The following is a 21,374-nucleotide window of genomic DNA, read 5'->3' on the forward strand; positions in this document are numbered from 1 at the left end:
TCCACCTGGAGATGACATCGTGTCCCTTCCACTTGCATTTCCCCAGCCCACAAAAGTTAGATGTTCTTTGCAACCATACCACACACCCAGAAAGCAGACTTGATTCCAACAGCACAACCAAGGCCGCCTACAAATACCTTTGTTGATGGCATCCCTCCTCCCTCCCCCACACCTTCAGCAGTATTTCCCCCAACCTTTTAACAAGCACACAGAAGTTCTCTCTCAGTGTAGGCAGGAGGGCAGCAACACAAATGAAGGGCTGGCTTATACATAAAGTCCCACCATCTTTTCCACAAAGACACAAAGAAAAGTTGCTTCAGACATCAACCCACCTGAACTCCAGCTATTACCACCACCTGGGTCATGCCCAAGCCACTCTCCCCACCATGGACCAACATGCCAACAAGGCAGCTACTAAGGAGACTCTTCCTACTTTTTGGACACCAAAAACTGGAGGTTTAAGTCTCTCTCTGTCCCCCTAGATCCCCACCACTTCCACCTCACCTCCGAGGCTCTCTAGCATTCCTCTGGGAGTATGTGTGGTCCCCAGCAAGGCCTCATCAGTACAAATTCTAAGTACTTTGGGAAGGGAGCAGCTTCAGCTGAAGATCCACCAGAAGGGAGCTTCCAGAAAGACTCCTCAGTGGATCTCCAGCTATGATCAGGACTACAGTTAAGTTGCCATCACACAATTCCTAGACGAGGAAACATTTTCAAATTGCATGGATTATTAACATAGGCAATACAATTATTTACTCTTAATTATAGATATTAAGCTATTTTACAAATAAGCACTGTAAAAGGTTACTTAAGGTCTTCCATGGGAGTGGTGGGTTTTCATCAATAAAAAAAATTCACATAGGGAATTCCCTGGCAGTCCTATGGTTAGGACTATACACTTTCACCGCTAAAGGTTCAGGTTCAATCCCCAGTTAAGGAACTAGGATCCCGAGAGCGGCAAGACATGGCAAAAAGAAAAAAGTATATAATTAGAACTAGGAACAAAAACACCATTATTTGTGGATCCGAAGCAAGTTCAACTACCAGAGGATGGCAGCAGAAACTGACAGTGCCTCTGACCAAGAAAGGAGGCCTAAGGGTTAGTCTTGCAAACTCTAAAATACAAAACAGTTTGTAAGGTTGTCCTCTATATCTCAAACATTTCTCAGTAGGCTAGATATTTTAGGAGAGATGTCAACTTTTCTCAATTAAACTATGTCCACAGAAATCTGACTCGTGGATGAACTGATCCAAGAGGCGATGCAAGAAACAAGTAGAACATTTTGACATCTGCACATTTCAGAACGGCCTATTACACAAAACAGGAAGCCAAATCATGGGTTTTAAAAATTGTTTTATTTGGGAAAAGTGCGTCTTACAAAAGGGCAGCTGCAAAATACAGAGACCTCTGCAACAATTAGTTTTGTTTTTATCTTTTTTTCTTTAAGTGAAAAGAACGAGTGATATCCGAGGCATCAGAGCAGTAGATGGACACATCCGGGGCACCTCCAAGTTATTTTCAAGAAAGAGCAACAAAATGCAAAGCTAAAATTTCCGATCGAGGAATTCTTCTAACAATTTAACATTAGCTTATCTTGTGGATTACCACCCTCTGTTTCCCCTTTTAGTGGAAAAGCCTGACTTACTATACTGCCAACCAATGACTCCATTACAGGACACAGCTTAGAACGTAGTTTTGAATCTGTCTAGCTGCAAAGCTTGGGGATGGAATGAGGCAAATACCCACAAAAAAGGAACACAAAAACCTGACCAAAAACGCCTCAAATGAGGACAAAGGTTTGTCAAAAAGTGCCTGGACTGAGAAGTCTAGGAGATCATACAACATTAAACACAACTGTGGACCCACGCCCTAGGTTGTGTTAATACATGGGATAACCAGAAAGTTTGCACTTCTATGGCTAAGCCCATTTCTCTATTTATACAGACAGAGCTAGCACTGCTCTATTAACAGCTACCAATAAACTGCTTTGTCCTTTAAGATCTATTTGCCACACGAGGCTGAAACCACTAAACTGAGTTTTTTCGCTAAGGCTACAAACACTGCATCTATGCAGGGATGGGAAGCTTGTCACGCACTCACACTCACATATCCCAAGTCCATCAGCCTTGGGGAGTCAGCTTCCAACTCTGCATTATTTTCTTCCACTCCCATCTTTTTATATGTGTTCTTTCACAATTTTCCTATCACGCTAAAGACAGTAAAAATCTCAAATACATTCACACCTGGTTCTGGTTACCCAGTAGTATTATTACTTGTGTGCAATGAAACAAAGACCAAAACCACAGGACGGGAGTGCACAGGGCGGGGATGACAGGACAGGGACCAGACAGAAAAACACACATGTGCAGATTTTACCAGAAACCAAGTACCCGCCTCCCAAGTCTACAGCAGGAGGAGGCTACTTGCTACAGTTCAGATCCTTCACCCATCACCCCGCTTCCTGGACCCCCAAAGCAGGGGCCAGTGTGGGTACTTCTGAACCTGGGGCCCTCCAAAATGAGTCCTGGAAATCCAGGTACGCTCCCCTCGAACTGTGTGGATCTGGTGGTAAAACGTGACGCGACAAACCTACACTAACTGTCTGACAGTTAAATTCATGTTACAAAAAAACTAACTTTCAGATTTATTTTTGTAACTTTTTCAAACAGAGAAAACAACATACTCCTTGGGGAAAGGTGAGGGGGTGAGAAGACAGGCCCTGGGTAAAAATGATTACGACAGCACCTGGAGTTGAGAGGCCTGCCTAGGAGAGCGGCCCGGGCACGGCCGCCACCCCCCGAGGCCCGCTGCCGTCTGAGGCTCGGCAGACCAGTTCACACACCCCGCCGAGCTGCTATAGATCCAAGTCATAAAAATCTTCCAGCTCATCGTGAAACAAGTCCCACTCGTCTTCAGAGTCTGTCAGGTCGTCGTCCCCACCTGCAGCCAAAAGCATAAGCAACATCTCGCCCAGCTCAAAGGTGACAACCTCCTCTTCGTCGTCAAAAGGGTTGCCGTTCTCCCGTTCCTCGATGAGCTCCCAGAAGTGGTTCCTTCGTTGGGCCTGTAAAAAACAAGGCCGTGATAGGGGTGGCACTGCCGGGCAGCATCTTCTAGTCTGTGGTTTCTAAGGCAAAACGTCCAGCACACCAGAGGGCATGACGAACCACGACTTCTGAGTTAGGGTCGACTTTTACCAACGCCTCCCCGCTGGTTACTCGGCACACCGTTTAAGTCTAGAGCCTTAAGCGTTCTAGCTTTTCCTCTCATAGCCCTCCCGGTTTGCTGAGGTTGGTCTCCTCCTCTAATCCTCTAGTCTCTCGCTCCTAGACCTGGGTCTTCACCTTCCCCTGCCCCTATCTGTGCGGGCCTCAGGCTCAGCGTGTGGCATTTCCCCTCCTTTAAAAGAACAGTGAGAGTTACCCGGTATCTGCTTGATGTTCCCACTTTCTGTCTCTGTGGCTCCTCTCTACGGCCATCAGGGTACGCATGCTTGTAAAAACAGTTCCCTCCAAATGGGCAGCTCCCACGGCCTTCATCAAAATACCTGCACGCCTTGTTGCTGGAAAGGAAAATATCGCAACCCTTATTCACGGTGGATTTCAGGTCTGTATTCGACTATCATCCAGGGTTTCTTTAAAATGGGGAGGGGATAGAACCGGTACGTCTGTTAACAGCCCTCCCCAAGGTGTGTTCTTAAACATGTGTGTGCTACCGCGTGAAAACACTGACTAGAACCAGAAACCGTTCAAGTCGAGCTGCTTAACAGCCCTAGAATTGCAGATCCAGCAGAGAGAGAACCTTCGAGAAGGCCCACACAGAAGCATACAGTAGGACAACTATGACACAGACTCGGGGTAAGGCAGACCCCGTTCCTGGGGCGTCAGCCATACCAGCAGCGCAGGCTTCATTATAACACAGCCCCTGGGCGTGCACCCAGCGACCGTGTTACAGCAAGACACACACCGGGTAAACGTCGTCAGGGGTGACAAACCGTACTGGGAAGTAAAAGAAAGGGTAGGAAGGAGGTAGGAGTGTATAATGCAGCACTGTTTCTTTTCAAAGTGAGCCCAAGCGACACGTTGGGATCTTAGCTTGAGAAAAGGCTGCAGTGCTCATACCTCATTGCCTCCTTGTATTTCTGAATGAGTTTCTGCTTCTCTTCTTTCTCCTCCACCCAGTACTCACTTGGAATGACAAAGTTAGATGTGATCCGGCATTCTGGGCAGGACCTGGGAAACAATGAACAGGCTGCAATGCAAATTCCCCTTTACAGGCCCACTCTCCTTCAAGGACACACCCTGGTGTGTCACCTCCAGATTTAAAGACTTAACTGAAAGGCAAATGGGCACTTCCTGCAAGGGTTCCACACAACTGACCATTTCCTTTTTTCGTAAGTTCAACTCAATGGCTAGCCAGTTCATTTTAAAAAATAACTTTAGGTTAAAAAAAACAACAACAAAAAGAAGACATTTCACACAGACTCCTTTTTCTTTCGTTTAAATAAATTTATTTCTTGTAACTTTGCTCTGTTTAGATTATGTAGTTTTTGTTCAGTTATGAGAACAATTTTTAAAGGATGGTGGATTATTGGCTAGCTTAATGGATGGAATAGGAAAGTGGAAAATGTAAAATGCCAGGAAACATACATTCAGAGCTAGATACGCTTCTCTGAGCCTAAACTGGCTAATCCATTAAACACAATCTCCTCAGAAAAAAGCACGAAGATTCTACTAACTGATACATAGGGTTTTCCTCGTTCAAATAAAAGTAGATATACCAACTAATCTAGAAGCTAGCTGAAATACAAAGAACTCCCAATTAGAAGAATACCCCAGTTTCGAGATAAAATGCATGCATTTAAATGCGGTCCATCTGGCTGAAAGTTGGCACAAGATACTAAATTCTTCCCCAAAATAGAAAGCACAAACGAAGATTGGGGAGGAGTCTCACTTTATGATCTTGCTCTCAAATTGCTTAGCACTCCTCCACTTGCGAATACACTTGAGACAGTAGGTGTGGTTGCAGTTGGAGAGAATCCCGAAGCGGCGCTCGCTGGGGCTGGCTTTCTCGTAGACCACCTCCATGCAGATGCCACACACCATGTCCTTGCTGCGCTGCACCGCGAACGAGAGCTCCATGTCCTTCTCGTGGGCCTCGATGCAGGACTAGAGAGTGGACAGAGAGGGGCAGTCAGGTCGTGGAATCGACAGACCGCTAAGAACTCCCGTTCAGAGAGCCAAACAGCCAACGGAAAAGAGAACTGTTCCCAATATGACACCAGAATCAGCTTTGTTTGCCAGGCGGCACAGGTGTGCTGATGGAGGGACTTCACGATACTGTCAAGTCAAACTCTGAGGACTCAACTTCAAGAGCTAAAGAACTGCCTAGTTTTCTCTATCCTGCAACTCAACCTTTGTTACCCACATTACAGGCTGTTTTTCATACTGTTTGTTGATGTACTTGTTTCTAGATGGAAAATGTAATTAGGATTAAGACTCTAGTTTGCCACTTGTCAGAAAATAAGAGTGAAGGAAACTAACATTTATTAGATGACATTTATGTGCCAGGCATGTAAGTTTCACATTCAAAATAAAACAGTATTGAGATATATAATGTCATACTATATAATGCATGCACTCAAAGTATACAATGAAATGGTTTTCAGTACATGCAGAGTTGTACAAACATCACCTCAGTCTGTATCAGGACATTTTCATTACCCCAGAGAAACTCCAAATCCACAGTAGTCACCTCCCCTCAACACCCTCAGTCCTAGGCAATGACAAATCTGTGGATATGCTTATTCAGGGCATTTCATAAAAAATACGTGGTCGTTTGTGACTGGTTTTGCTCAGTTGACTACATTTTCAAGGTTATCTATGTTGTAGAATATATGACTCTCATTTCTTTTTATTGTTGGGTAATATTCCATCATAATGGAATATTCTCCAGTAATATTCCACTGGAGAGACCAGTTAGTTTTTCCATTCACCAGATGACAGATACTTTGGTTGTTTCCACTCTGAAGCCATTATGAATAATGCTATGAACATTCATGTACACGTTTCTGTGTGGACATCACATACTTTTAATTTTAAATGAGGTATAATTGACATAACATTATACTACACATATTTTATTCTATAAAAAACATGCTAGTTATTATACCATGCTTCACCCCACCCTCACAACCAAATTAATTTTTATTAAACAGAGATGATTATGATTAGAAGCAAAATTTCCTCTAATCAGGTTTGCAATACAGTATACTCACAAACAAACAAACAAAAAAAGATATAAATGGGCTTAAAACCATAGTCTGAAACAGTCATACACTACTACTGAGAATGTAAAATGGTACAGTCACTGGGAAAAAGTTGCTCAAAATATTAAGCACAGAGTTACCATATGACCTAGCAACCTTATTTTAAGGTAATTAAAATGTATGTCCACAAAACTTTATACATGAGTGTTCAGGGGATTATTCTTAATGGGCAAAAGGTAAAACAACCCAAATGGAAAAACAAAATGTCACACAGCCATCCAGAGGATTACTATGCAGCCATGAAAAGGACTAAAGTACGGATACACACTAAAACATGAACAAATCCTGAAAACATCATGCTACTGTTTTAGCCAGTCACAAAAGGCCACATATATTCCATTCATAGGAAATTCCCACAACAAACAAAAAAATCCATGGAGACAGAAAGTAAATGAGTTGTTGCCAGGAGCTGGAGGAAAGGTAGAATGAAGACTAAAGGAGTTAATGAGTATTAAGTCTCTTTTCTGGGGAGAATGAAAATGTCCTAAATTAGACATTTAGTGGTCATGGTTGAACAACTATGCAACTGTATTAAAAACCAATGAAATATGCATTTTAGAAGAGTAAGCTGTATAGAACTTGAATTTCAGAAAAGCCATTGTTTTAAAAAAAGGAAAGAAAAAGGGGGGGAAGAAAAAAGCCCATAATCTGAGGTTCTAAACGCCTAATTCCTGATAAAACAGTCAAGAAGGCCAGAAAGGGAAACACTCCTACTTAAAGAGAACCGTTTGATTCACCCAATGTCTCTCTGACATGAGCTGACAGTGCTGTGAAAGGGCAGACATTTCTCACACCTGTTAGTGTGCATGCTTCCTTCTGACTTACTTTTATGTGCTGTGACCTCTGGGCGGCATCCACGGGATGGAGGACCTGCAGCCCGCACATGTCACACGCGTCTCCGTGCAGATACGCGCAGTTCTCCCCATAGCGGCACTCCCCCACTGCAGCGTAGGGGCAGAGCTGCTTCTTGGTCTCCACTGCACTTTGCTCCTTCTCTGCGTCTTCCTTGGTCACTGAGCCCTGCAGCGGGGCTTCAGCGGAGGAAGGGGCAGCTGAAAAATGTTTAAGAGGGTGGTAAAGGTCCGAAATGGTGAAGGCAGATACATGAACTAGTCTCGCTAAAGAGGATAAAGAGAACTTAAGAGAAACTCTCAAAATAGTATATTGAAACTAATCCCCCCACTCTTGAAAGAAATGAATGTCTTTTGCTACTGATATTTCCAAGATTAGCCTTATTTAAAAAAAAAGCTTTTTAAAAAAAGTTTCTGAATGCATTTCAATTGTACTGATTAAAGGAGATAAACGTCCATTTTTCAAAACATTCTACATTCATTACTATTGAAAGTCAAGAAGTTTCTTTTGTTCCACCTTTTTTTTTTTTTCAAGGTAACCTAATTTAAGAATATTAAGACTAGGCTAAATATGAAAATTGTAAGCAGGAAAGTTGCGAAAACTCAGCTAATAAAACACTCTCCAGCCTTCTAACTTTTTTTTTCTTCACAGATACTCACTCCGGCCACAGTAGGGCTGCCCCGGAACAAACTCGATGGCATTCACCCAGTCTTCTGAACCGGCTCCTACAGTTGCAAAGTTTGAATTTCTTGACTCAGCTTCACCCATATTCATATCAACAGTCGGTCCAACTGATGAGAGACTCGAGGAAGCAGCAAGGGATGACTTTGCAGTTAGATCTGTAGCAGTTGCTTCTTCCTGTTTCAGCGGCTTGCTATGTTCATATCTTAACAAGAAAAGAAAATTTACAAAGTCAGCCATCACTGTCTAACCAGAAGCATCTAGATGGAATATACATTCCCAATCCTGTCCTTGGGTTCTTTTCCAATTCCTGTGCCTATGAATCATGTGGGAAACTGTTAAAAGGCAGACACCTGATTTCTGAGTCTGGAGTATAGCCCCTAATTTTGCATGTCTCTGACAAGTCCCCGCATGATACCAATGCCACTGGTCCAGGGACCGGTTTGAGTTAGCAAGGCCACACAGATTCAGGGCTCTGCAGGTCAAACCACCAATGTCACAACCATTTAAGTCTCTAACTGTAGTTCCAAAGCAGCCATGGCATTATCTAAACAGCTGTGCATTTGACTTGTGTTCCAATAAAACTTTACACAAACAACATCCAGTCACATGTACTCTACAAGCCATAGTTCACCCACCCCTGCTGTAGACCATCTATTACCCCTCAAACTGCACTCTCATTAGGAGTTTCAGGAGCTGACAATCTATCGTTACCATGGCAATTCCACTTAAAAAAAAGACCATGCAGCCAAAACTGACTGACTAAGCAAAGCAAGATTGACAAGTATAAATGTGGACCATTTTACCAACACATAAATTAAAATGCTCCCAATGTTAAAAGGGAGAAACAGTATTTATAAAATATACAATGTGTTTTCCTTTTCTCCTACATCCATCCACTCATCTACTCTTCTGAACTCTCACCCTGTACATTTCCCGATTCCTTGTCATCTGTAAAATTATTGAACCTCATCTCCAAATACAGAAAAAAATTTCCCTCAAGAAGCACCTTGCTGCTTGAGAAAATCCTCACAATTCTTCGAATATTTTAGGCTGTGAGGTTCACTCAGACACACAAAATTAACGATGAACGGAGTATTGGGTTGGCCAAGTTCATCTCGGTTTTTCCATAGCATCTTACAGAAAAACCTGATCCAACTTTTTGGCTAACTCAATCCATAAACTGCTATAATGTATAGTATGTATCTAGCGGTTCCTGACATTAACTAACTCACTGGCAATACTAACCATGGGTCATCTGTGTTACAAATGTCTGTGTTTACATCTAAAAGATAAAACATTCTAACTGAAGACTGCTCTTTAACATGGCAAACATTTGCTGAGCTGGCTTTTATCATATTATCTCAAACCCTCCTATTTCAACTCTTAAGCATTAGGTAACCTACTTTAAGTATCCTGGTATCAGCCACAAAAACCCAGTGCATTTTATCCAAGGCTGGAATTATGCAAGCTAAAAGATCATGAATATGCTTTTTCACTTGGACAGTCTCACTTCATCATCAAAAATATATTAGAGATGATGTGTTGAGTAGTGTTCTAGCTCTAATGTGACTCTAAAGCTGCCCTGTAAAACAGAGAACCATTAACTGTATCTAATTATTTACACTTACACTCAAAACTCAGTTCCTTGGTCCTTGCACTAGCTACATTTTCAAGTGTTCAGTGGTCACACGTAGCTAGCAGTTTCTTCTTTGGGCAGCAGATAGAAAGCTTTCATGCTATCATTAAGTTCTACTGAACAGCATTCCTCTGAGGTTTCAGAGCTTTCGGGAACCTCAGAAATCTAGTCCCCAGTCCTCACATTTCAATTACTTTCGCAGCTTAGAAAAGAACCCAGGTTTTGGAATTAAGATGCCAGCTTCACCAATGAAGACAGCCTTCAGGAAATTTTAAAGGATGAAGTAAAACTAAATCTCAAGATGCGTAGGGTCTAAGAACTAGCTTCAATGCCCATACTTTAGTTTCTGTTCTTTCTCCTTTGCCACAGAATTAGAATGCTCATCATCATCTATCAAATGGCACATATGACAAAGCTGGGTGTTTTTTTAATATTTATTTGGCTGAGCTGGGTCTTAGCTGCAGCTTGTGGGAACTAGTTTCCTAACCAGGAACAGACTCAGGTGCCCCCTGCATTGGGAGTGTGAAGTCTTTGACACTGGACCACTAGCAAGTCCCACTACAAGTTTTTTTGAAAGGATTGCATTTTGTTTTTAAGGTAAATTTATCAAGGAATCAACAAGGTATAACATTTTTGATAGCATAGAATATTAGCAAGAAGGTTCACATTTGTAAACAGTGCAGAATAGATCTGTATAAAATATACTTCTGAAGTAAAAATTTTAAGTAAGCACCATGAAAGATAGAGCACAACAAAGAACTAATAAATTAAGAAAGAAAAAGCAAGACTCCTATTCTGAAAGGAATTTGCTAAAAGCTAATGGTTCAGTGAAGCAGAGAGCTTTTAGAATAGGAACTGGCCAACTACAGGCCTCAGGTCAAACCCAACTGGAGCTAGGAATTGTTTTGACATTTTTAAATGTTGGGAAAAAAGATCGTTTCATGACATGAAATTAAATTTCAGTGTCCCAAAATAAAAGTTTCATTGGAACCTAGCCACACTATTAGCTTATGTATTATGTAGGGTTGTTTTTGTGCTACAAGAGACCATATGGCCTGCCTAGCTAAAAATACTAATTCTCTGGCCCCATACTGAAAGTCTGCCAGCCCCGGCTAATCATATCTAGTGGATTCACAGTCATGACAGTGGCTTTGTTAACGTTATTAAATTAATTCTTTAATGAATTATCACAGAATCGCTGATCCTTTTTAGCCAAAGTGTTGAATGGGGGATTAATGCTGAGACAACATTGAAACCAATATTGTGTTTGCCTTTCATATCTTGCAAAGAGTACTCTGATACAGTTTCCAGCGAAGGAAGTTTAATTTTTCCTCTACACAAAAGAACCACACTTCTCCATCTTATTGGCTTGCAACGCCCACCACCCCACCCTTATGAGGTTTGGTATCTGCCTTTTAAGCTTTTTTTTTTTTTTTTAAGCTTTTAATGTATAGGATTCAGTAGGTCTACAGTGAAAACTCCTCCAAAGGGGAATTCCCTGGCAGTCCAATGGTTAGGACTGCACGCTTCCACTGTAGGGAGCAAGGGTTCAATCCTTGGTAGGGGAACTAAGATCTCGCATGCTGTGCAGTCAAAACAAACAAAAAACCCTCCAAATCAACCATAACCATAGTTGTCAAAGAAGGCAATCCTGTCCCTTTCCCAAGTGGGTGTTTAGAAACAATGACTGGGAGTTCTGTGGCACTTACTAAGGATGCTAAGGAAATCAACCCTGAATATTTATTGGAAGGACTGATGTTGAAATCCAATACTTTGGCCACCTGATGTGAACAGCCAACTCATTACAAGGCAAAAGGAGAAGGGGGTGGCAAAGGATGAGATGGTTAGATAGCATCACTAACTCTATGGACATGAAATTGAGCAAGCTCTAGAAGACAGCAAAGGACAGGGAGGCCTGGTGCGCTACAGTTCATGGGGTCACAGAGTCGGACAGGACTGCGAGACTGAACAACAAGGATGCTAGATCTTGGACAACAGTCCTGAGCAGCAAAGAACTGGCCTCACTTAAATTAACAGGGCCCCGTCATGCAAAATGAATACAGCAACATTTCTGAGCTCCTGGAACTAGGGTATCATCTTTCATTTATAAACTGCTGCCTTTATGAGGAGTTAAATTATTTGAAATCCCTGGACATTGGTCAGGCTGTATAACAAGATCCCTACATAAGAGGTATCTCCCCCACCTCCAGTGTCAAGTTTTTACCTTGTATGTACTAGAGTATTTATTTCATCTATTAAAATGTTATGCTTCTCAAAAAAAACCCCAAAAACCCTACATAGTAAGAGTGAAAAGTAGGCTTAATCCCCCAAGTCTATTTTTAACAAGGAAACAGTCTTGGAACAAGCCCATAAGACTCCTTCCTTAGCTACTCTATAATCAAGCTCTTAATAATCACCTTTATCAGCCAGTTCCAAACAATTGTCACCAAACTTTCCTCTCAGGCAGACTATTAGGATATAGGTTTCTCTAATTCCTTTCACTTATATCCTGAGAGTTCTAAAGCCAGCTCAAATCAGGATCATTCTCCCTAAAAGGGAGCTTTATACCCTTTAAAAAGAAAACTAAAATTGTCTCCCACGAGGAAGCCCACTCTGAATACAGGGTTACGCGGAAGATGGGCTTCTATACTGCTGTCCCAAGGAGAACGTGGAATGCTGCTGGGGCTGGCAGAGGTCCCTGAAAAATAAGCTGATTTAACACAAGAGAATCTAGGATTCAGCTCGGATTTCTTCAGTTTAACCTTATTTCCCAAACATTTCAGCTGTATGGTCCAATTGGAGGGGCACCTCTTCTGAAATAAGAGGTTCATCTGTTACCAACCATACTCATCCACAGTCTATATTCTATCTCTCTGCTCAGCACCTCAGAGTCCATCTCCACTCTCGCCCATGTTCAACTCCTCTCTCTCTATAGTCAATAAGGTCTCTTAACTGACTGCTGAGTCAAGGAACACAACTGCCCTACAATTAAGTTGGACTGTCCTACTACAAAGGAGCAATCGCTCATTTCCGGTAGGACGGATTAACTTTTGCCCTCTTTAATATTGTGACTACAAAAGACATATCTGGGTTATTTAGTTTTAGTTTTTTTTCTTTTGGGGGAGTGTCACTGTATCATTTTTTTCCTTTCCAGCAAAACTGCAAAAATTTAGCAGAGGGTGAAATGACAGACCACATGGAAAGAATCTTTTCCTTTTTCTCTCCTCTTAACTAGATTTCCTAGTAAAAAAGATGTGAGGTAACCTAACATCAATATCCTGCTCATCAATAATTTCTTAGTCTTTTGAACTCCAAGCATTTGAACCCCAATAGCTGACACAATTCTTTTCTGCTAAAACTGGATACAACATTGTCAAAGTATCTTTTCTAGTGATGGTCCTCCCTTCAACAGGTAGAGCCCAATTTCTTTCCCCTTGTACATGCACTGGACTTAGTGACTCACTTGTAATAAACAGAATATAGTGGAAGTGACAGCCTGCGACTTCTGAGACTAGGTCATAAAAAGGCACTGTTGCCTCGTCCCTGAGGTCTCTCTTCAATCACTTACTCTGGGCACAGGTTAATATGAGGACACTAACACAGCCCGAGGGAAATGTCCACCAGGCAAGAAACTAAGATATATGAGTGAGCCATCTTCAAAGTGATCCGCCAGCCCCCATTCAAGACTTGCAGAGGATGGCAGATGCTGGCAGCCCGGCTGAAATCTTGGCTGCAATTTCTTGAGAGCCTGAGCTAGGACCACTCACCAAGCTAAGGCACTCCCAGATTCCAGACTCCAGCAACCATGAGATAATAAATATTTACTGTTTCCAAGCTGCCAAATTTCAGGGTAATTTCTTTAACAGCAATAGAAAATTAATACTCCTAGGTATTTTGTAAACTAGCTCTACCCAATGGCTAGCAGAACCCACTGCTGCTGAATTACATTTTGATAAGACTATGGTGCCAATTCAATGAAGAAGAATAGAGAGTACTTCGTAGCTGACCTCTCTTGTTCTCCACCATTCTAGGAAGCCAGACACTGCTAAAGCATTTTCCATAATGTCAGTTTATAACTTAGTCTTGCAAGCTCAGGTGGTTTAGGGAAGTTTAGTTGGAATGACAAGCCCTCTTAAGTAGTAACCTAATACACTAACCCAAATGCCTATGATCCCATTTTCTCTCCATAATTCAATCTAATAGAGAACTGAAACCAGTCCCAACTGGTCAAACATGCACCTTATTCTTGGTCTTGAAAAGGAAATACCATTAACAAACATGCCTTCACCACACCTTATCCCTAGGTCTGCCCAACATGCTCCTCAGGCACTACTTAAACTTAGGACTATATTATAAACGCATTTTGTAAATGTAATAATACATTCTTTCCAAGTGAGAGATCGGAGATCTATCTATCAGAATGTGCTAACATCCCTAAGGAGCACTTTTTAAAGTACTATTCAGGGAATTCCCTGCCAGTCCTGTGGTTAGGACTTAGCACTTTCACTGCCATGGCCCACATTCAATCCCTGGTCAGAGAACTAAGATCCTACAAGCCACACAGCAGTATTACTTTATAAATCGATTATTTACAAAGCTGTTGGAATTTCATGTTTTACTCTCAGTTTTTTCTCCCAACTTCTCCATCCACCCCGAACAAAACTAAATTGGAAACAAACTCTTACCTGCAGCGGTCTCCATAAATACAGTACCCTCGCTGAAAATACTTGCACACTACACCATATGGACTGTCAGAGAGGTCGTGTGAGTAGCGACAGTTATCTCCTTCCTTACAAACCCCATGCATGAAATACCTGTGAGACAAAGAACCACAAGTTGGATTACAAGCCAGTACTCGACTCATGACTCACACATTCTTTTTTGTTTTATTATTATTACTATGTATTTTGGTTGCACTGGGTCTTTGGTGCAGTGTGCGGGCTTAGATCTGGCATGAGATCTTAGTTCACCAACCAGGGATTGAACCCGGGCCTTCTGCATTGGAAGCATGGAGTCTTATCCACTGGTAAGTCCCCATGGCCAATATATTCTACCACTAACACACAAGCACTAACTCTATACTAGTAATATATTCTTTTATATTCTTTGTACACAAACATGAGAAGTGAACACAAAGATAGTTGAACTAGACCATATGATCATAAAATTATCTATAATGGTACCACAGGAAGGCTGCCTATAGACAGAGGCACCAATTTAGATTTAAACTTGGAGGTCATGCTTAATCTTGTCTCTGCAAGTTGTCTGACCACTGCTCTCCATTTACACTCCTACAATTTACAGCTTCTCGTTTTCCACTAACTTTAGTCATAATCTTTATCTGCAGCTTTATCTGTAAAAAAAAAAAAAAAGAAAGAAAGAAACAGGGTAAACTGGAACAGATCAGACTACTGTGTTTCAGTTCTTTGAGAAACCATTTTAATTCTTTAAAAGTCACATGTGAGAACACAAGTAACATTTGTTGCAAAGGTATGAGCAAAGGGAAATCACTTTCTGTCCTTCATTTACAGACTCTTGTTTCCTCTGCCTTACAGGAGAACATGTGTAGCTAAGTAGAAATTCCCAAAAACTGAGTTTGAGTCAGTTTCTAAGAAGACTTGGGAGTTTGCTTTGTTTTTCTGTCACTAAGTCGTGTCCAACTCTGTGACCCCGTGGACTACAGCACACCAAGCTCCCTTGTCTTCCACTATCTCCCGCAGTTTGCTCAAATTCACATCCATTGAGTCGATAATGCCATCTAAACATCTCATCCTCTGCCATCCCCTTCTTTTGCCTTCCATCTTTCCTGGCATCAGGGTCTTTTCCAATGACTCAGCTCTTAGCATCAGGTGGCCGAAGTACTGGAGCTTCAGCTAGAAATGCAATTTTGGACACCTTCCCTTAGACCTACTAAACTGAAAATGGGGCCAGGGCCAAGAAGAAATCTGAAGTAACTAGGCGGATCAGGGAAGTGATAAGGGTCTTATTTTTTGTAGATAACTGATAAGTAGAACCACCACCAATCCCTCCATCCTCCCTCTCATCATCTCATCACTGACTTTTGGTCTCTTTCTCTTGAACAGAAGATTTAATTTTGGCAAGTCATAACTGCCCCAAATGTGCATTTATGTGCAGCTGGGATGCGCTTCCTATGTGGCTCACTGGTAAGTGGTAAAGAATCCACCTGCCAATGAAGTCTGCCAATGAAGGAGACACCTGGATCAGGAAGATACCTTGCCTGGAGTAGGAAATGACAACCCATTCCAGTATTTTTGCCAGGAAAATCAAATGACAGAGGAGCCTCGTAGGCTACAGTCCATGGGATCACAAGAGTGGGTCCACTGGATTGAATGATGTATAGAAAAGAGATTCAGTCATATTTACTTAAAGGAGCCTTGAAGAAGGCTGCTTCAAACTGAAATGTGAAAGGTTCTATTCAGATTACTGGCAAATATAAACCTTCTATGTAAAGACAAAGAAAAAAACATAACATCTTGATAGGAAGAGCTGTAATTAGCAAGATTCTAAAGTACCCAAGGGTTTCAGTCCATACTGAAATGTAAGACTACAGTAGCAGGAAGTCAAATTCTAATTGTAATTAACCTAATTTCAACTTTTTTCAGGCTTAACAATCTAACAAGGTCTGAACTTTTGCACAACTATAGGGCAACTTTCTGCAAGCTTTGAAGCTGTCTGAGCACCACCTACACAAATATTAGTTTCCCCTGAGATTTAAAACTTAAAAAAAAAAAAGAGCATGTGTTCAGTAAGTAGCAATTGTATAACGTCTTTGCTGGTACTCATGTTCGTTTCCACATCTCTCCTCTGTCCCTGCAGGCAAACACCCTGACTACATTTGTTTCCAAGGTACACATTTAACCAATCAGTTAAGAAAGACTAAGGCAGCCAACAGGGAAAGAAGACCTGGATGTCATGCCGTAAGATTTTAAGCAACTGGAGTAATTTAGCCAGGAGAAGACAAAGGAGTCACCTCCAGCACTATTCCTGGCAAAGTAAATACATGTGGGAAGTTACATCATAAATGTGATTTAATGTAAGGACTGAGAACTAGAACTATTCAGCAATGGCATAAGCTCCTGCGATCCAGAACTAGCAGCACTGAAGAACTCAAGCAGACACAAAATCGCCTGATACTGTGACATCAAGGGAAACCCTAGAATACAAGCCCTAACTAGTTACTGCCAAATACTAAGCATCATTTTACAGGGGCGTTTGGTACATACCGTCTGGGTTTCTGGTTTGTTTTTCGTGCCTTTTTTCTCTCAGTCTTCACAGTGATATCCCTCCTTGCCAACCCATCTCTACGTCTAAGAGATTATGACATGATAGTGTAAGTTACAACAGAAAGAGGAAAAAATGTCAACTCTTCCAAGAATTTCTCCCGTTACAAAACCAATCAAGACACAAGCACTTTTCTTTTTTAAATGCCACAGCCAAAAGCCATCACCCAAATTCATCTTGATGACATTGTCCAGGCTGAGCTTGCCTTTGTTGTTAAAGGCTGGGCCACAGGATTTCTAAGCATCCTTCCGCCTTGAAGATTCCATGATGCCAACCAGACATTGTCCGGTAATAAAGACAAATACAACTGACTAGAATCCCTGACTGCTGTACCTCTTGGAAACCGAGGCACTTTTACCAAGATACATACAAGAAACCCCAAAAGCTTGTGAGGGTACAAGAGAACCAAACAAGACCCTCAAAGTACTTATAGGTAGGCATCTGGGATTGTTAATAGAAATTACAGAATATTAAGTAAGTTGGCAGTTAATCACTTAATCTGCTGTGACATTTCTTACTTTGTTACTTAATTCTTGACAAGTACATGTACCCTGGGCTTCCCTATTTCTCAAACTGTAATTTTGAGAAATTCCTGGTGTTTAAGAACCAGAGTTTATTCTGCCTTTTATCTTCTAGAGGACATATACAAATAATACTTAGCAGTGTCTAAATTCAAAACTACAACTTGCAAGTTGTAAACAATTTCATACCCCACACTCAGGAAAACCAGAAGCAATAGCATTTCTATTTTACAGAACTCCTCTAATAAGTTATCAGAATAGCCTGGTGGGGGCAGCATAACACAGTTCTTTGGGAAAACTATGTCTAGGTTTTTAAGCTGTTAAAGTAACACAATGAGAGATTTTTTTTTAAATGAGACAGAATTTTTAAGAGAAATATTTAGAAAAGACTAACCAACAAGAAAATGCAGAGGATTCTGAGCAATTAAAAACAAATTTCCAACATCCAAACAACTTCTAAGGATTATACCCTTGAAGAAAATAGCCCTAGTCAAATTCCTAGATACAGGGGGGAAAGGGGTTCAAACTAGAACACAGCACTATCTTGAATTCTCTTCAAAGGAGAGTTTGCTATCAAACACAAAGCAAATATTTATAATACAATGCATTCCTGCCTTTTCTTCAACATCTACCTCTATGTCTCCCATTGTAAGCACAAATACTTATTTACAGAATAACTGAATGAGGTTAGTCCCAGAAAGATACACATACCAGGCACAGAATAAAGCCCTGCAGATACAATGATAAACAAAATAGGGCCCCTGTTCTCAAAAAGCTCAAAGTTTACAATAAATGAATGAATATATATGTGGTATTCCCCTAGACAAAGCAGAAAGATTTTTAATAGATCATGTTAGTACTTAAAACAAACTGAAAGCAATGTCAAGTATTAAAACCCAAGACATCAATTAGTCTGTACTTTTTACTGGATAATAGTTTCAAGTAAAAGCTATAGGTTGCTTTATATGAAAAACAACAATAGCGTGTCTAACCCTGTATCTGATACAAAATGCTTATTAGAAATAGCTTACTCGATGATGTAAATTTCCTAAATATATTAATCTATTAGGGTTCATGTGCAAGAAACTCACGCTGGTCCTGGAGTGATCTAGAATATTTCAGAAACTCAAAGATCTAAAGGTAGGCAAAGAGGAACTGATCAGTCTAGTGAGCTGTTCTGAATTCTGATGACACTGGTAAGGAACTAGAAAAGGGGAAGTAGATCAGGGAAAAGTTTCTAACAGAGAGGAAAGTAAAGTGCAGAAGGGACAATACTTTCTCTGCAGACATGAGTTGAGCTCAGACAGACACAACAGGATAATAATGAGACAAGTAATATAATGTCAAGCTAGTGATGGGTATTCAAAGCCAAACAATAACTGAGATTAGAGTCGGTGTGTATTGATAAAATTAAGGCACTGCATGGAGTTCTTAAAGAATCCACATATTAAAGGATGATTATTCTCAGTGCATGCAGACAGATTGGAACTGCAGGGTAAAAGACTAGAAAATTCAGGAATATAAAGGTTACACTATTTTAAAAGATTCAGCTAACACATATAAAGCAATTGCAGCATTGCAGAGAAAACAGAAATAACAGACTCAAAGACCTGGTTCCATGAGTAGGAATTTTAAAATTCTCATTCTTTGGGATACTGCACAATATTCTCAGATCTACAGATGACTGAAAAAAACTACCTGAAACAGCTTTTATGCTTTCTCTATCCCGTTATTGAAAATAATTAAGCTTACCATTCATGTCTTATCTTAAATGTATCATATTAAGCACTGAGAACGCTTCACCCCTGTTAATACCAGGACAGTGAGTTCTGTATATTAAAAAATATTTTGAAGTATTGATATCTGCATATAAATTACCCCCCTATGTGAATAACGGCGTTTCAACTGATTTTTCAACCGACAGAAAAACAAAAGCTTCTAGTCGCTTACTGATCACTTAAGAAAAAAACTCAAGTACGACATCCAATTAAATGCCCTTATCTTAGACGCACAGCCACACGTCCGCATAACCGTCCTCTACTAATCACTTATTTTTTTCAAATATGTTCATCTGACATCCCAAACCCCAAACAAAATCCGTCTCCCTGCGGAGCGACGAGCTCCCCGACTCCCTTAAGACGCGTGGACTTGAAAACAAGACACCTTCCAGCCAGGGTGGGGGGAACGGGAATGCCAGCTCGTAAACACCTAAGGTGGTGGAGGACCCCCCGGGCCGGCACTCGGCTCGGAGACAAAGCTCAGAACCGCCCAGCCCGGTAACACACAAGAGGAGAAATCACAAAAGCTCCCCGCTCCGGGCGGGGCCCGAGAGACCCGGGAAGACGTTACAAACGGATGACACCGCGGCGGGGCCGGCGGTCGGGCCCCACTTCTCGCCCGCGGGCCCGCGGCGGCGATCGCCGGCCCGGCAGGGCTGCGGGGATGCGGGCTCCGGGCCACACAGCCAAACCCCCTTTTGGAACCGGCGAGTTCGCAGGCCGGGGGTTGGGGTGGGGGGATCGGCGACAATCAAAGGAGGGAGGAGTCAGCCCACCTCTCTCCCCGCGCGCGCCGCGCCGCTCGGCCCGGTGCGGGGAGGCGGCGGGCGGTGCGGCGGCTCCGCAGCGGGGCCGCGCGCCCGGGCCTCGGCGGCCGGCGGGGGTTGACGCAGCGCGGCGACCGCAACGCCGGCTCGCTTCCCATCTCCGCCCGCCCCCGCCCGGCGGCCCGGCGGCCCGGCGGCCCGGCGGCCCGGCAGCCCGCCCCCTCCCCCCGCGGTCTCGGTCCCCTCCCCGCGCCCGGCTCCGGCCGCTCTGCGTCTCACCTGCAGGTGACCTGCTTAGTCCACCCGCCGCCGCCGCCGCCGTCGCTGCCGCCTCCCCCGCCCCCCGCCCCCGGGGACAGCGAGGTGACTGCGGGGATAGGGGTGGGGGAGGCCGCTGCCGCCGCCGCCGCCGCTGCCGCTCCTGCTCCTGATGGTGTGGCTGTTGTTCCGGGAGCTGCAGCCTCCGCCATTACTGTTTATCCCACACAGCAATGGCGCCGGAACTTCCGGGATCACATAATTCCGGTCCGGCCGCGGCTAGGAGAAGGCGGCCAGGCGACGGGTGGGGAGGGGAAGGACACTGAGGCGCCGGCTCGCTCCCCTCGGCCCCGGCGTCGCGTCGACGAGCGCTCTCGCCGCTCGAACTGCGGGCCGGGGCCCGAGCGCTCCCCCGGCCCGCCCCCAGCGCCCTCTGATTGGTGGACGAGGCGGCTCCGCCCGGGAGGGGCGGGGCAAGGGCGGGCTCCCCCAGGTGAGGGCCCACCCCCCCGCCCCACCTACTGCCCCCAGGTTCCTCGCCTAGGGAACCAAAGTCCTCATTTCAAGGGCACTCACCTGGAGGAGTCCTTCCCAGCAGAGGCTGGTGCAGTGGAGAGGCGGAACTGGGGTTGGGGTCGAGGGGTCCTGGGTTTGAATCCAGACTTTGCTGGTTCTACCAGTTAACTTGGACAGGATACCCATTATCTCTAGCCTCAGTTTCCTTGTCGGAGTAGGCTTTATATATGTTCATATATATATATATATATATATATGTTTATATATATATATATTCACTGAGCTTTTAGTGCCTGGCCAGACTGAACACTATTTTTTTTTTCAGACTGAACACTTTTAACAAATGTTCTCTGCTGTTCTTCCCGTTAGAGGTGTGATCTCAACCCAGGAGAAGAGCAAGGTGGCTAAGCAAAGGCTGTGCAGTCGGCTTGTCTCCCTTAACCTCGGGCCATCTCTCATTCCTAACAATGTAGTTTTGAGTCAGTTAACTTACCTTAGTGTTCCTCCTCTCCGTCTGTAAAATAAAAAATAATTTAAAAATAATAACAGGACCTACCCCCCAGAGAGTCTCCCCTGGTGGCTCAGATGGTAAAGAATCCGCCTGCACTGGGGGAGACCTGGCTTCGGTCCCTGGGTCGGGAAGATCCCTGGGTTGGGAAGATCCTCTGAAGGAGGGCATGGCAAACCTCTCCAGTATTCTTGCTGAGAGAATCCGAATGGACAGGAATCTG

The 21,374-nt window shown here is 43.1% G+C and overlaps 1 protein-coding gene across 6 annotated transcripts; it reads right to left on the minus strand.

Annotated features, from left to right (window-relative positions):
• Window positions 1-1,337: 1,337 nt before the first annotated feature.
• MKRN1 (makorin ring finger protein 1) lies at window positions 1,338-21,157 on the minus strand. 6 transcript variants are annotated; one of them, XM_043872625.1, is made up of 9 exons: window positions 21,137-21,157; window positions 16,746-16,829; window positions 14,187-14,315; window positions 7,841-8,067; window positions 7,155-7,381; window positions 4,955-5,169; window positions 4,123-4,233; window positions 3,425-3,563; window positions 1,338-3,065 (listed from the first exon to the last, which is right to left on the minus strand). In XM_043872625.1, exons 3-9 carry the CDS (start codon window positions 14,306-14,308, stop codon window positions 2,856-2,858), a joined length of 1,251 nt encoding a protein of 416 aa, XP_043728560.1. In that variant the 5' UTR covers window positions 14,309-14,315; window positions 16,746-16,829; window positions 21,137-21,157; the 3' UTR covers window positions 1,338-2,855. The 6 variants fall into 6 exon arrangements, with proteins under 6 accessions (XP_043728560.1, XP_043728558.1, XP_043728561.1 ...); XM_043872623.1 differs by lacking the exon at window positions 21,137-21,157 and adding an exon at window positions 20,149-20,551; XM_043872626.1 differs by lacking the exon at window positions 16,746-16,829 and having other exon boundaries at window positions 21,137-21,155.
• Between the last annotated feature and the right edge of the window lie 217 nt (window positions 21,158-21,374).

The sequence above is a fragment of the Cervus elaphus genome, chromosome 18 (assembly GCF_910594005.1).
Source record: "Cervus elaphus chromosome 18, mCerEla1.1, whole genome shotgun sequence".
Taxonomy (NCBI): Eukaryota; Metazoa; Chordata; class Mammalia; order Artiodactyla; family Cervidae; genus Cervus; species Cervus elaphus.

Coding starts and splice junctions, on each gene's coding strand:
- MKRN1 (XM_043872623.1), bottom strand. CDS start 20,339: ATGGCGGAGGCTGCAGCTCCCGGAACAACAGCCACACCATCAGGAGCA. Junction 7,382..7,840: donor GCAGCCCTACTGTGGCCGGA/GTGAGTATCTGT, acceptor AACATTTTTCAG/CTGCCCCTTCCTCCGCTGAA. Junction 3,564..4,122: donor AAATACAAGGAGGCAATGAG/GTATGAGCACTG, acceptor TTTCCTTTCCAG/CAACAAGGCGTGCAGGTATT.